This window comes from Hermetia illucens, chromosome 5, assembly GCF_905115235.1.
Source record: "Hermetia illucens chromosome 5, iHerIll2.2.curated.20191125, whole genome shotgun sequence".
NCBI lineage: Eukaryota > Metazoa > Arthropoda > Insecta > Diptera > Stratiomyidae > Hermetia > Hermetia illucens.
This window is the reverse complement of record NC_051853.1, coordinates 48704113-48721409: the sequence shown is the minus strand read 5'-3', so window position 1 is coordinate 48721409 and position 17297 is coordinate 48704113. Positions and strand designations below refer to the sequence as shown.

The 17297-nt window shown below is 40.5% G+C and overlaps 1 protein-coding gene across 1 annotated transcript in view; it reads left to right on the top strand.

The window, feature by feature from the left end:
- LOC119658239 (orexin receptor type 2) overlaps positions 1 to 17297 on the top strand; it is a 127433-nt gene that overhangs the window by 8309 nt on the left and 101827 nt on the right. The window contains exon 2 of the mRNA XM_038065517.1: positions 6332 to 6745. Coding sequence (XP_037921445.1) covers positions 6353 to 6745 — 393 coding nt within the window. The 5' untranslated portion in view covers positions 6332 to 6352. The remainder of the gene's footprint in view (positions 1 to 6331; positions 6746 to 17297) is intronic.

Here is a 17297-nt window from a genome sequence, read left to right as displayed (position 1 = left end):
TTATCAAGGTATTATAGAAACAGGCATCTACATATAATGTAATACGACGAAGTTACACAGCATATTCAAAGTGTAGGAATACTATGTACCACTAATTTATTCCGGGAAAATGCATCCTAGGACGAAGTTAAGACGTAAGTCGAAGCTTAAAAACTTTTTCATTTTATATGCTTGTAAGTGGAAAATGAAGTATTAAAATTGCATTGTATGTATGCAAGTTGAAAAAGAAACAACCGAAGTCGAGTTGTGTTCCTCAATTCTTCAGGCGTTCTAAATCGAAATGACGTAAATCAAATTGCTTTAAGTCGAACCATTCCTCCACAGACAATGGACTCTCGGATAAAAATATGGTGATTGGTTGAAATGACATTGCTGAGCGAGTTGTTCGGATAGAAGCTGTGTCAAGGTAAGGATAAATTGAGCACTGTGGAAATTATGCAGGAGGGGAGTGCAAATAATGCATATTAATCACTTGTCGTTGAATTTTCCCGATTCGCGGTATGACTTGCGGGATAGAACCATGGGAGCGGTTTTGAGCTACTTTAATGCAGAATGAAACACGAATAATTGAAAAATTATGTTTCTTTTTTAAATTGTTAACATAAAAGTCAAAAACAGATGACAGACAGAACAGAAGCAAACTCTTCAGACGTTCCCTCACCTATGCCCTGGGAGTAGGGTGATATCATTGGACAACTATTTTGTTAAAGATGTAAGTGGCCCATAGTACTCATCCATTTAATGGTCAGTTTCATCTGATACCTGATGAAATTCCGAGAAAAAAAAATTTGCCCCTCCTTTTCAAATATATGGACAGCACAAGTCTTCTTAAACTGAACATAAAATTGCACCAGCCGGTATTTTAAAGGGCTTAACAGGCTTCATATTTTTACCAACTTTCGTTCCGTTTAAGAGTAACATGTGTATGACAGGCAGGCGGGCAAGTCTCTTTTACACAAAATGCTAAAATAAGTCGATCCCAGTATCAACACGAACAGGAAGTGCAAAGCTACCTATCATCTACTGCATTAGCTGATTTTTTTTTGTTGGAAGCTATAAGCCGCAGACACGTAACCAAGTTGACAACCAACTTGCTGGTTGCAGCATGGTTGCAAATCTGTGGGCAGTTCCGCTTACTTGCTTAGGTTGTGACAACGGTTGCAAGATTGTGAGAAGATTTTGATATTTTTAGTGGGGAAGTCTCTAATTGTGAACCAGTTGCGAATCGGTATGCTGCCAACGCTTAAGCTGGCGCGATATTCGGCTGTATGCGAATATGCGTTTCTAATGGGTTATGAGCAGCATATACATACGCTAAAGCTTCGTTATGCTATTAACATAGTATGATGGTCCCAAACCCAGGTAAAGGAGGAGGGTTTGAGGCAATGTATCTCTCTTGATGATAGGTCCCGCGACCGCCCGACCAAGAAAATGCATCCAAAGTCGTTGAAAACAACATGATCGGATCGAGAAAAAAGCCTCGGAAAAATGCTAAGGCGTCCACCACAGTCGAAGCGGCAAGACGGGCCCCGGTCCTGTCGAGAAATGGGCAAGGGTTCTTAACGCATTGACTGCGTCAGGACGTAAATAAATTAGTCCGAGCAAAACAAATACTTGTCTACAAGCTAAATGAAAATGTGCATTACTAACTGCGCTCTACAAGAAACTCGATGGTCAGGTGCTTTCTCCTAGGGAGGTACAGTGTACACTAAATTTTGGCAATTTTTGGAATTAACCTGCTCTCGTGGTTGACTATAATTTGCCTGGATGGTTATTCTAACCGTCTCCGTTATTACGCACTTATAAGAGGCTTTATTTACATAGATATATTTTCTCCTTTGGTTTACGATTATAATGCCCAGGTTGTCTGAATAATAGATTCTAGATAATCTCTTGAATGAGAAACTCTACTTGCGACAGCGTACATTCATTGTTCTTCCTTAAGTTGTCAAGTTATGTGTGATGTGAACTGATTGGATAAATTAATGGTCAACCTCATTAATTTCAAACCAGCTATATGATAAATTGGTGATAAGGGTCATGGTTCAGGAAGCGGAAAATGCGTTTTGTTTAGGAGTGAAAGCAAAGAGTAAATGAGATTTATTTAGTTAAAACTCAACCATTGTGGGGCCGCACACGATCTTTTGTGCCCTCAGTCCAAGTCCAAGCCGATTATTAGCGAGGAGGAAAAGATAACGTGGTATGAGCCACCGACAAAAGTGGAAAGTGCGCAATTTGGACGACAGGACGATACCCGTTTGAAGAAATAACTGTAACGCCTGGAAATGGGTTCGTAAAGGGGGCTTTACACGCAACGATACATTGTAGCAATTTATCGTAACGATCAGATTGTTACAATTTATCGTTGTGTGTAAACGGGAGATTGTAGCGATTTATTGGGATTGGAGTTGGAGTGGATGGTTGATGCCGGCCGGCATCAATTTCTGGGAATCGTAACGATTCTTCACCTTTCTCACCAAACAACCGATGTACAGCGACAGCAACACTACTTCCTCCATGGTTAAAGCTTTTATAAAGACTGGGGGATCGATGTAGGGTGACATTTGACAAGAAATCGTTACAATTTAGCGTAGCGTGTAAACAGTGCTCTACTCTTTCGATTTGTTGGAGCGATAAATCGTTCAATGAATTGTTACGATTTATTGTTGCGTGTAAAGCCCCCTTTACATGAACTGGCGTTAGATGCAAGTGTACGATCCCTGATTGTCACCGCGAAAGACTTCAAGAATTCGACGAAGATGCCGACATCATCCCGCGGGGAGGAACCTATAGAGCGCTAATGGTTAAGTTGAAAGGAAGCAGGGCCCTGCAGATAAAGTGCCCAGTTTTATTGCGAAGAATAGTGCACACTCTATTCCCACAGCAAAGCAAATGCACTATTGCGGTCGAAAGAGAGCATCCCACCACGGATTACCATTGCCTGCGAAAAAGTAAGGGCTAAAAAGCACCCTGGCTGGACGGAATATCGAACGTGGCTTTGAAGGTGGCGATAAAGCAAGACCGGAGTGGTTTGTTTCCACTTCTAATACTTACTTGGAAGAGGGCACCTTCCCGACTCAACGGAAAGAGCAAATGCTGGTGATGTTACCAAAGAGTGGTAAACCACCTGGTGGATCATCGTCATATCGTCCCATTTGTTTGCTGGACAGTATAAGCAAATTAAAGAAAAGGAGGAGGCATGTCCACACAACAATATGGTTTTCGCGCCGGCCGATCAACGGTGGATGCTACCAACGCAGTAGTCAATTTGGCAGAGGAAGTAATTGCAGGTATAAGATGGCAAGGTAGTACCAAAAAATACTGTGCCATCATCACCCTGAACGTGAGGAATACTTTCAACTCAGCGCAATGGCAGCATATAATAAAATACTTAAACCAGCTGAATGTTCCGTCGTATATTCAAATAATCATTCGGAATTATTTCGTGGATAGAAAACTCCTCTACGACATCGGCACAGGGCCAGTTGAATATTTGATAACCGGCGGAGTGCCTCAAGGATCAGTGCTGCGCCCACTGCCCTGGAACGTGGTATAAGAACATGTGCTGCGCATCAAACTTCCAGGACAAGCTACCCTTATCGGCTATACAGATGGCATTGTAATTGTTGCAGTGGACAAACACTTGGAGGATCTTATCTGGGCATGTGAGACATCAATTAGGCTAATTAAGGATTGGTAGGTATCACATGGATTAGATTTAGTGGAACTTAAAACTGATGCTGTACTGGTCAGCTGCCGTAAACTGAAAGAAACTCTATGGTTTCGTGTGGGGCAGCATGGGATAGAGTCCAAGCCTTTCATGAAATAACTCGGAATTATACTAGATCATCGACTGACCTTCAAGGAACACTTGAGCTATGCGGGCGAGAAGGCAACGAAAGTTGTAGCGGCGTTAATTGGCATGATGCCCAATGTTCCAGGACCACAAACCACTGAGGAGGCTGCTGCTAGCTAGAGTACCCATACCTATGGTGGGTACCGCAGGTATTTACATCGTTTTGGACATGACCATTCTCCCTTCTGTCCTGAGTGTATAAACGAATACGAGGACCCGGAGCACATACTCTTCCTATGTTCGAGATTTGCAAACGCGAGGGAACAGTTTCAACTTTATTTGACAATACGTTTATAAGTGGAAACGATCATTCCGTAAATGCTCGAATCCTAAGAAGTGTGGAATGCAGTTAGTGGCACCATAAGCTGTATTCAGGAGGAGCTTAGAATGTTAGAGCGCTTACGAAAAACAGCAGGGAGACAATAATATAATTTGTGGCAGTGCAGAAGAAAAAAGCAACCTCTGATATTTTAAGGTTTTCTGTAAAATCTGTTAAAGTCCATTCATTGTCAGCCTTTTTTTGTTCGGCTTTGGAAGGTGGAAAGGTTCAAAACCTACTGCTGGCTCCTGCTATGCAGTTATGGCAGAGTGCTATTCACTAATACCAACTCCTTCTCATTTCACTCTCCCCACCGAACTCCTATAAAGTATTGCGTCGCGGGGCTGGATCAACTTTTAATTGCGGCTCATTATAATTCTCTCCTTTTCTTGTTTTCGTCGTAGTTCTTCCTGTCTAAGCTGTCGGTGAATAGCTTGCAGTTCTTTTGTAACCCGGTTCGAAGGATCTGTTGACTCTAGCATGAACTCCGCAATATTTTCGAGTGTTAGTCACCTGTATGCGACCGCTTTCATTCTTGTTCGGTGCGCGATAATTCAGGGGCAATCAAATATGACATGCTCCGCATTATCAGCCACGTTACCACATCTTGGGTAGCAGGGTGACTCATTGTGACCAAATCGATGTAAATAATTACGATAATCTTCATGTCCACTGGTCTCGGTTAACTCCCCATGGCTTCGTTCAAACCATTTCCGAATATCCGGAATGATGCGGTATGTCCAACGACCGGTTTGTGACTGGCCCCATCTCTTTTGCCACTCTTCGATAGATTTCCATCATGCCAGCTGCCGTCGAAATACGCTAAACTCCTCAGCTGCATACGTTTTGTTGTAGAGTCGCTGACCTTCATTCGCAAAGATGTCTATGGGAAGCATCACTGCTAGTATATATGCTGCTTCTCTTAATGTTGTCTAATACGCACTGCACACCCGGAATGCACTTAGCCGATACGCCATTCCTAATTTTCTGCAGTTTACTTTGTTGCGCGTAGAGTAGCATGGAGGTGACTACCATAGAAAGCAGAAGAAGTCGACTTTGTCTTGGCTCACCAATGTTCGGTGGTATCCTCGAGATCGTTGCAGCGATGGAAGACGCTTTAGTTGCGGCGCACTCAATATGTCTTTTTCAAGTTAAGCCTTGTATCAATCATTACTCCCAAGTATTTGAGGGATTCTTGGGAGTAAATTGTTTGTTCGCCAACTTTGATTTTCACAGTTGTGTTCTCTCTTCTCTTGCTGATGAGGACTTCTTCCGATTGGCCGCAATTTCTCAACCGGGAATTGATTTCCTATGTTATTTCATTTGCGTAGATCTCGATCTCGCCTTGATGCTATGCAACTGCTGTTATTCCAATATTATCGGCGAAGCCAATTATTGTCAGGTTGCCGGAAGGCGTAGCTTCAACACTCCATGATACATGCCTAGCCACAATAAGGGACTTAGGACAGAACCCTGTGGCACAGTTGATTTCTCCTTGACATCACCGACCTGTATGCGCCACCCCATGGGTCAGAGTCAGCTTCAGTACACATCCGCTTGAAATGTTCTAATTTGCTCTTCATGATAGCTACTTGCAATTCATTGTCAGCCCACCTGTTTGTCTTTCCGTTTGCCACACTCAGACACACTTGTACCAAGTAACACGGCTCAATGCAAAAGGGGCTATCAAATTATTTTCTTCATCAAATATAAGCATGGGGGAATCGATGAAACCGGTCCTAATTTTGAAGTTAGTTCCAAAAGACGAGGAATACGGGGCTAGAAAGTAATCATTAGTTTCATGGTGGTACCACAAGGTACCAAATGGAGCAGTCCTGCATTCAAATATTCTTCATTAGGAAGGAGGAAAACAGTGCACAAAACCTTTTAACCCCGAGCTCTGATTTGTTATCACTTAGAAACATGTCCAACTTGATATAATATACAATGTTACTGATAGTCGAATTGTACCCGACCCTACCAGTGAGATAACACGTTCATATATATGAACGGTGCGTTTTCGTACCTGGATCGAATCTGGCATTTCGTTCATTACTTATTCCTGATACTAATTTCATATTATTAAAAACAACCTTCAATATTAAGTTAGGAAACACAATTGCATTTTTTAACATCAAAACTCTCTTCATTTGCAGTGATTCCTCATCAAAGGCAAAATGGCATCATCAGATGTGGAAGCGAAGCTGAGGGACCTCCCTGATAAGTACTTCGTAATTATTGCCAGGATAATAGCAGGCTACGAGAATGATACAACGGCTCTAGAACACTTCAACGATCCCATTTTGAAACCTAGCGTTAGATCGATATATATGCTGTTCGTGCTGCAGTATGCTATCCTGGCCATAGTTGGGAGCGTAATGAATATTGCAATCACGGTTTATGCACTGATACATCGGCTCTACAAGGACGTGACCCATGCATTCATCATAAACCTGGCAATTTGTCACTTCGTACAATGCTCAATCGTTCTACCAATCAGCCTCATGATACTGCTCATACAGAATTGGATGTTTGGACAATTTCTGTGTTTTTTCCTGCCCATTTTGCAGGTGAGTATCAAACATGCTAAATGCTAGCTTTAAGGGTGTTTTTGTGGAACAAGTAATGGCAGTAATATTTTATGCAGCAGAAAATCGATAGTTTGGCCCAGCTTGGGGAATTCACTAATTTCGCTACTGGGTTTGGTGAAATTGCTATTTTAGTGTTCAGGCCCATGTGTTCTCGCCTATAATTAGTGGCATTGCGGCAAATTGGTTTAGTTGGTGAATGCATTGTAATCAGCTTATTTAGCGAAAATAACATTTCTGGTTAGCGTGTCATGTCCCACACAGGGTTTTATGGTAACCATGTATGTATTTTTCACAGCAGATTTATCAAATGATTCTACACTGAAAAAAAAATGAACCAAAAGCCACTAAATGGCCGCGATGATTAATATATGAGGCTTTTCTCACCTCGTACATGATAAATTTGATAGCAGTTCATTTATCACTTGATTCCATCTGACCAACTTCTATTATTTTCGGACTTTTCAAGATGCATTTAATTATTGAGGGTAGTCAACGAAATTGTTCGGAAATGAAGGACTAGGTGAAATGAATTGAAATTTGCGGCTACTCATCGGTTAGATACGTCCATTGTCAAGAAGGAATGAGGATTTAAAAGCTTAGCTAAGTAGGCGGAATTTCATTCTAGGAACTTGAGATAAAAGGACTGGAATAAATGTGGATGTCATACGGGAAATTTAGTGGAAATCTCTTCGACAGTGAAAAATTAGTGACTGTTAGGGATTGTAAGGGACAATAAATAGAGATTTTCTCGTGCGGGTGGGAGCATCTATCAACGACACAGGTAATTTAGGGTAATACTTGTCTTCGGCTGGACGGAAGCCCTGATGTGGAGCGGGGCGGCCTCCCGATGAAGTCGAGACATCGCGTTCGACTTTCAAAGTTAATACTACTGCCACCACCACTGATGGACCTTATATGACCATTTCACCGTACAGTTTATTTTTGAAATTGTTCCGTTACCTTGCAATGGGTGTATTTGACTTGTAGATTCCGGTAGCGATATTCGCGTGAAAAATGCTTCTCAGTTCATTTGATGCGGTTAATTAGCACTGTCACGAGCATATCTAATGAGTGGTGAAGATTGGTTTCTCTATAGCTTAACTAGTTGGTCGATCAATTTTTGTGAAAATGTTTTGTTGGCGTGGTCTATTGCAGCATCGAAACTCGAGCCTCTCCAATAAACTCTAGATTCGTTTTCGGCCCCTCAAAGTAGTAACTGAAACGCTTAATTCTATGAAAGCAGTTGGATAACTTTAATTTATGGGGGTCATCCCGTGTGTCGGATTCACGGAATCGAATTTTTTTTGGCATCAAATGAATCTATATATAGTGTAGAATATATGGGTAAAGTGATTTTTTGATATTTGGAGTTGTTAGGAAATTATACGGTCCGAATAACGTTCGAATGACTTCGCTAAAAGGACAAGAATTGAAGCCAAGGCTGTGGATGTGTTTGTTGAAGAAACCTAAGTTTATGGGTTAGGTATAGTAGATTAATGGTCAGTTTAGATTTTATGGCTAAAAATCGCATTCTAGTTTTTAAATGCGTTTTTCTCGAAACCGCATGTTGAAAATCGGCTGCCACCACAGTCCAAAATCTATCCAACGAAATTCTTTGAAACTTTCACGACTTATTCAGAACATATTTCTACGGTCTGCAAACTAGGATAATTGCGATTCGTTCAGTAGTTTTTTTTTATTCATTGAAGAAGTAGTAAAAAAACACCAAAATTCAAAAAAAAAAAATCAACAAGGCACCAAAAATTTAGCTTTTAATAATTTTCAATAACCCTAGTTTACGGACTGTAGTTAAGTCTGGACATTAAAATGCCGTTTACTTTGTTTTTTTAACATAATCACAGCGCCCTCTAGTGTGGCAGCAGAAAAACACCTTTTTTTGGAAATGGGTGTATAAATTACTCTGTATTTCAATAACGAACTATGCGATCGAGCTGGAAAAATTACTATGCACGCTCAAGATATGAGTAAGTCTATGGTGAAAAATTCGTATTTGTATCTTTATCCAGTTCTTCACAAAAAATTTCTAAAAAAAGCGAAATAAAAAACGGCTTTCACACGAGATGACCCCCTTAAGGGAGCAATTTTATACCTATGACTTCTAAATTATGTTTTAGGGCTACCTATTATCGTTTAATTTCTTTGCATCTTACGTGCTCGGGGGAATATCTGAGGCAGTCGGATGATAAATGCTCCTATAATATGAGATGAAATTCCAGCACTTTCTATCGAAATACACTGCACCACTTTCTTTTCGCACTTATGTCTGAATTGGATTCCACAATTTTCTTTTGTAAAACATGGCATTGCGATCCTCATCCACTTCCTAAGATTGATCGTATAAATTCAATCGACGGCAAATATCCTAGGGTTTTCAATTCAAATTTCAATAACATCGAATTAGGGTAGCAAATACCGGGACAATACAATATGAAATGAGAGTCAATAAACGAGCGCCAAATCCATCCCGATTCATCATCAATATCCGGGGTTGATTTATGTTTTTTTACTAGATCCTATCCAATGAAATGAAAAATTTCCGTAATAAATGCCCTTAACGATAGTGAATGTTTCGATGTTTGGAATTGGGTAGTGAGCGAAGTTAGCGTATTAATCCATATCCGTTCGTTCAATTTTAGCCAAGAAATCTAATCTCCCAAATTTCAACAGGCCTACTCACCCTGTCTGTGTCAGTTTAATTCCTTAAAAGGAATATCCAGGTGATCGATCGATTGACCAAAATTAAGAACAAGCTGTTCATTTTTTGGACCGTCGATCAATCCTCGGTGGACTCGAGCCACAACAACGAAAACATAAGTTGCCATTTCTATAATGTGATATATTGCCTGTGCTGACCCGCTTAGGTATAATGCATCTAAATATGTGAGAGCATATAAATGTACATACATTATATTGCATGTGTAAAATATCAAAGGGGTTATAGTCATTTTATTAAAAGTTAAAAGTGTGCAATCTTTTAATTTTTGTTTGGGATATGAGGGATCCTAAGTCCTCATCTATTTACCTGATGTTGGACCGGACCCAATAAAGACCAACTTACTCTCACGTGTTATGGTCCACGGGCCCCTCGTTTGGGGCATAGTATCCTAGTATACAAAGAGACGACTACCGGTTTCGTACAGGGCGGAGGGAACTCGTCAGACGCTGCTCCACCCCTGCTCTGGGAGCAGCATGCAATCTAGTTTAGGCTCAAACTATTGGCTGTTTAAATTTGGATATAATCCGCACCTTTGTCATGTTTTTCCGATTATATAAAGGAATGTTTTCCACCTCTTGCTATATTCTGTCACGTTGCTCCCAGGGCAGAGGTAAGGCAGCGTTTGATGAGTTGCCTCTGTCCTGGACGAAATCGTTAGCAATCTTTTAATTGTTATATTAGGAGATGAGATTTTTGTCTGATGCTGGTAGTCCAGCCCATAATGAATAGAAAAGGAGTAACTTTATCCGAACTACACCTTTTTAAGGTTTTGTGTAAACACAAAACCTTATTGTGTAAACACAAAACCTTATTAAAATCGGTTTACCGTCTGTCTGTCTGTCTGTCCGTCTGTCTGTCTGTCTGTCTGTCTGTCTGTCTGTCTGTCTGTCCGTCACACGCATTTTTCTCGGAAACGGTTATAGCGATTGACACCAAATTTGGTGTAAAGGTGGGAACTGTGAACGCTCATACATACAGTGAGTTACATCCTTTTACGTTGAATTGAAGGGGGGGTCCCCATACATGCAAAAGGGGTGTGTACAATTTTTTTTCATCAAATATAGTCATGTGGGGTATCAAAGTAAAGGTCTCGATTAGTACTTTTCAAAACCGATCTTAGTTTTGGCATCTCTTGGAAACGTGGGGAGTGCGGGGGGTTGAAAGTGATCATTTCTTTAAGGGCGCCATTCTCAGAAACTACCAAACCGAAAAATCTGAAAAAAATCAGGAGGCTGCCAGTATATGGTGCCTTGGCTCCGAAATACCTTTCATACCGATATCTGTTCAAAGAAAGTTAATAATAGTATATTACTATAATTTTTTGTAATTGCCTGGAAACCCCTCTTAAATTCATCCTAGCGGCACGAAATTCTGCAGGGATGTAGGCTATAATGTAGAGCATAATCATACCAAGTTTGATGGAAATCGCACTATTACTAACAAATTTATAATACGTCGAAGTTGTTGCTTCTTTGAAAATTGAAGACTATCAATGTCAATATCACCCGAAAGTGGACATATGCATATATTACGTGCTACGTACTAAGAAATACACAAAACCTTTCGTACCTGAAGCGTCCAGCTTCCGGTTTCCCGACTTGTTTTGTTTTGAATGTATATATATATTTTGGGGGCGACATGCCACCTTCTTCAGTACAAAACTACTAAAAATAATTGGAATTAAAATATTCTTTTGTATTTTTTCACTGATTATCTAATTAATTTTAAACTAATTACCTTTCAATTACAGCAGTGAGTTTTATTACTTTCGAGGGGCAGTTACCTGAATCCGTGTTTAATAATCGCGCCTTCTCTCAAAATTTCTAAACTTTCCCAAGGGTCCAAGGTTGTCGTTCAATTTGCATCACGGAAGAGCTCAAGATTTTCCCGTTGAATGGTATGACTCTCGTTGACTATGTGTGCTGCAACCGATGATCTTATGCGCGACTTTTGTTTCAGGACACTATTTACCGCTCCTTTTGGTGTGCCCGTTGAATCTAGTCGTTATCGGGCGTTTCGTACGTCCTATATACATATACCTTATTACAATCGCTGTACGTTATTCGGTAGATACCACTTTTTAACTCCACTGCTAAAGAATCCTTTATGCTTCCCAGTAAATCCTGCAAGGGGACGATCGACTCGAACCTATAACTTCCAATTGAAACTTTTTTATCCAATTCTTGATGTTGTTGAATAAGTAGGAATACGCGATACTTATCCGCCTCGTGGTGGCTTCCTTATGATGCGAAAATACTGCTGTATAGGCACGCCTAGTGTGTTGCTTGATTTTCCTCAGTTTCTCAATAATCTGAGGATTATACCCATTCTTAATAGCGGTGTCAATAACGTAGTGTCGTTCCTTATTGAAACCGTATTCCGAAAGAGAGTATGTGATCAGCCTGTGAATCATGCAATTATAGGCCGTCATTTAGGAAATTGTATGGTGTGAAGTTGCTGGTATCGTTCTCTGTGTTACTGTTGGCTTAGGGTATGTTTCGAACTCAAGCTAGAGTTGATGATATTCGGGTCTAGGAGGGGTGGAGCACCATCATTTTCTGCCATTGAAATCCACAGTTGGTGCCTCCGCAATGGATTCACGGTGAACGCTAGGAAGACTGGACTAGTTATGTACATTAGGAATGTTAGGTGGGGCGGCTATACGGTGCCCACCGAAATCTAGCTGACACAAACACTCAAGTATTTAGGAGTACATTTCGGCTCTAAGCTAACGTGGAAGCACCATATCCAGGAATAATATCAGAAATCCTGCAGATTGCTCTGGTGCGGTAGGAATGCGATAGGTACTTTCACCAAAACAGATACATTGGATGTATACATCCATAATAAAACCGATTTTGATGTATGCATACATCGTCTGGTGGCCGAGACTGAACTTTGTTAACAGCAGGAAGCTGTTAACGCATATTTAGAGGCTTGGTTGCTTAAGCATGAGTACTGCGCCAACTGCGGCATTTGAAGCTATCCTAAATCTACCCCTCATTCACTTGGAGATGAAACAGAAGCACCCAACGACTCATATAGATTCGATACCATTGGAGCGTGAAAAGGCGGCCAATCATACGGTCATGCGTTTATTTGGAAACTCTTTGAAAAACATCCGGTAGCCTTGATCCCGACCGATCATATGGTTTCTAGATTTATCTTCGAAAAGACATACACTGTTGTAATCACCAAAAGAGAAGAATGGTCGATAAATGGCCATGAGTCTTTTTAGATTACAGACTTAATAATCTTCACTGACGAATCAGTCTTGGATCGGGCGCATTGGTGTTCTCGGGGAATCCGATTATGGAACTGGCCTGACTCCTCGGAAAAATGACGAGCATATTCCAGACGGAGATATATGCCATTTCATTGGCAGTTGAAGAATGTCGAATCGGTTCCGACAGTCGGGCAGTATTATCAGCACTAAACAGCAACGGCATATCAAGCCAGTTGGTGTGGAGTTGTCATCAGGTGCTGCTGAAACTTGGCCGACTGGACAAAACATTCCTGATGGGGGTGGCGGGGCACTCAAACATCACTGGTAATGAGGAGGCTGACAGACTGGCTCGCCGGGTCAGGAGGGTCTGAAGGGTGAAATTGCAAGGATTCACGCAGCCGAGTGAAGAAATTTGAACTCTTGCCGACAAGCAAAAATCCTTGTGAAAAAACCTGGGGTCGCCAGAGCGGCATTTTAATTGTCCCTTAAGAAATGGGACATGAAAACCCTAGTAGTGGTTCTTAACGGGAGACTGCTCCTTAAACTACCATATGGAAAATATTGGGGTGATAGTTTCGGCTATGTGCAGCCAATGTGAGGAGGAAGAAGAGACGGCCCTGCACTTTTTATGCAACTACCCGGCCTCCTCAGATCTCAGATGAAGATACCTTGGTAAGGATTTCTTCAATGAAGAATCTGCACAATGTCTGCCTCTTTTTTTCACATTCGTTAAAGCCTGTGAACACTGTAGGCGGGAAGCTATTGAATAGGCGATTTACGGGGATAGTACAATGGGTATAACAATGCCCTAAGTGCTCAAAGCTGCGGCTTTCCCCAGTAAATTAAACTAAAACTCGATTTTATTATGATGAATCTTGTTTATCGATGGGATGACTTTGTCGATATCATCTCTTCTAAATAAAGGTTTGCATAAGTTCGAACTTTTCTTCTCCATTCCGGGTCAGATCCAAACTAGCTTAGCCATCTTTCGAGCCCGAAAATTGACTCTTTCATTGTCATGCTTGGAAAAAATTCCATTAGGTCGGATGATACTCTCACCTCTTCCTCACCCATCCTGTCAATGCGTTGCTGGTTCTGTATTATTTCGTGGGAGTTAGCCACTGAATACTTACTGGTCGTCGTATCAACCCTGGCACACATTGATCAACCACTTGGCGATGCTGTACGTCGGTGAGTTCAAATCGGCAATGTGGATTTTCGGTGGACATCTGATTCTTGGATGCGCGCGATTTGGCATTCGGAGTCGCCCAATGGTCGGGAATACAACACTAAATTCTTTCAGGGTTTGATCAACCCTTTTGATAGATTCGGGTAGCGGGTTGATTCGCAATTGGAAGAACGACAGCCTGGTCATACTTGGCTTTGTCCATAACGACGACGTTATTGCCTTTGTCCGCTTTGAGAAAATATAGCGGTTTATCACGAAGTTCCCGTATTGTTTTTAAATTGCGTTTAAAAATTTTTGGCGGCGCGTTATTGCTAGTGATCTTACTTACACTCGAACGAATTTCAGCCTTAGTGTCGTTATCCAAGAATTTTATACCTGCCCCGATTTTAACCACGGTTTCATCAGCAACCTCAGTTGGTGGTACTGCGAACGCAAGACGGTTAGTTACCAACTTTCTTCCGTTATCCATCAGTTCAATACTGCCTCGTATCACCCTTTTTAATTCTCTTTAGCTGCTCGGTTAGAAGCATATTCGAAGGTAGCCGATTGTTACCTGGTCTCCTTCCCTCACCTTTGATTGTCCCCGGTCCCCCTTCTTCAAGAAGGTTTACCTGGAGATCTGCTCCGCCTCTATTGACGTCAGTTTCCCCAGTTTTTTTTTTGTGGTTTTAATGAACGCTTTTGTTGAAACTAAAAGAAAGAAGAACTGTTTAATACCGACTAGAAAAGCGTCCGAAGACCATTAGGATTCGACCCAATGTTCTCATCGAGGCATGGGCCTGCCGCCACAATGTCAACCACTCTTTGTAAAAACTTTACAGTGTATGAAGATGCAGTAAGCCTCGAATGATTGAGAAAAAACTAGCGATGGTGTCAAGCATCCACTTGATGGCGTACCGGGCCGAATTGTTAGAAAGAAATATTACATTTGTTGGAAAAATTGTTAATTTGACTGAACAAGTTGTATATTGCGAGCTCATTTCAAAATTCAAGCAAATCTTTTAGTTCTCAATAAATTTCGCTTCAAAAGATCCAATCGCTTCTAAGTAGTGAGGGGTAAATAGGCAGGTGGACAGATAATGTATGGATTTTAATAAGGCTTGGAGAAATATATTTGACATCAAACTTTAAAATGATATATGTATCCATTATAAACGCTGGGCAAGCCTGAATTTTCGTTTCATATCGAGAGACATCTCATGAGAAAACCAACATTAAAACTATGCGTTGCGATTGGAATAACTTAGGGAACAGCCTTTGTGACCTGCTACTTGAGGAAGTTATAACTTTGTAGTACGTTTCAGCGAATGAATTATTCATAACTTTTTGAGAGGAATCATTTATTCTATGTATATTCAACCCTCTTTCACTACCCAGACGTTTACGATGTGAACTTCGTTAGAACCAGGAGGGCCCTGGTTTCCAGGTAATTTTCACAGAAAAAATCCACACAAAAATTCACTCTCATGATGCTTCCGCGTAAAATAAGGTAATTTCTGTAACGTTCATGGAGATTTATTCTCGTCGATATACCATTTTCGCCGTTAGCTGAAACTTGGAACACAGTCGCGGATTCATTCATCGTCAATGTCAACCAAAGGATAAAATTTGTATCTACTACACCAACGATAGTATGAATCCTTACAAATTTGATCCCGTCCCTTATCAATAGTCCTGTCGAGAATATCTGGCATAGATTCTATGTAGAAGCTGATTGTGAAAGGCGCTCTATTCCCAATGGACTTTTCAATTCCGGAATTCGTTCCTGAAAGCCTTTTACTCATTATCTACCTTTTACCTTTTCAAAGCTAATTTGTAACGTATGTAGTATATGTGTAGCATATTGTAGCTGATTTTATGAAAGTCAAAGTAATAGGTCCGACTTTTGTTTTTTTGATAGTCTCCTTGGATTACTTGACAAGCTCACTACTCTATTTTGTATATAAAAACGCTAGGATGCGAGTGAAAGCATGAAACAAGCGAGACGTATTCTGTTAAATTAGTTTTAATGAAAGAATAAAGATATTTCCTCTGATTTCACGCTTTAGAACTTCTCCGTAATTTCGACTCTTCTTCAATTCTTCAGAATGGAGTATATACGAATATTCTAAATTCCTCAAAGCAACTGTCAGTTAATCTTTGACAGTAAAAGCTCTTACCTCATGCTATGATATCCTGTCCAATAGAATTGCCTGTAGCCCTAGGACTCGGGTTCAGAGAGATAATCCTTTAGTCACATTAGAATGATATTGCATCATGAAAGATTCTAAATTACAAGATTTCAATGTTGTGTGAAAATGACACTTTCGAGTATTAGATTCGATCCCAAGAGGGTTGCAGTTGACCCACATCTGATGTTAGGAGGTGAGGTTTTCAGCCCACTTAGTTAATTGGCCGTATCAAATGAGTGAGTAGAAAGGCAACCGAGATTTGATACCGGTCGGATAGTATTCCCAGAGCAACTAAACAGTCATTAAATAAAATGGCACTTTGTGTAAATGCCCAAGAACCACGTATCCTCTTGGATAGAATAACATCAGCCTGACATTACGAAATCATTCTTTGGTTTACCGAAATGGAGATATGCATAACTGTTCTCAATTTCCTTCATGATAGGGTCTCATATGGATTCATTGCTTATATTGACCCGATTCTGGTGAACATCTTTAATAATTTATATTCTTCCAAAGATTTCTAAGCATTAAAGCTTCTGTCAAAACAAATATTTTTCATCACCTATAGAACACCCACGTTTTAATTTTTGCTGAAGCACTTTTGCGAAGTGAGTTATTTTCATTATTGATTACAATCGCTTCATCTTTTTCGAGGAATTTTTCGGCAGCCAGAATGCCAGGTGAATTTCCTCCTAGCTATGAATTATTTACGGGTTATTATCGTGAAATTGTTTTATATCAAAACAATAATCGCCAGGGGGTACTTTTTCGAGTTTTATCAATAAATTGAATGTCTTTAATAACACGTTCTACGGTTTACCCAATAAAATGTGAATGTAGTGCAAGGAGATGTTTTCCCAAGCATACCGAGAGTTAATTGTGCATCTTGCGGGTAGATTGTTTGTATAGATTCAAGCAGATATAATATATTCCGGACATAATAAGATTTTCTAGGAATTTAGCAATTTTATTCTAGAGAGAGAGCAAAAGGAACCTATTTCTACAGAAACATATGAACGTTAATTTCTAAATTTAAGGCTGCTAGTCGAAATATGTGGGCAACCTCATTAAATAAAATACTGAGGGAGATTACATTTTTAGTGTCTGGATTTTGTTTTAAGAGGGTCAAATCTTTCTCCACTCAGTGAAGGCTCACAAACAGCGCGAAAATATTATATCTTTCACACTAATCAGTAGGATGCAGG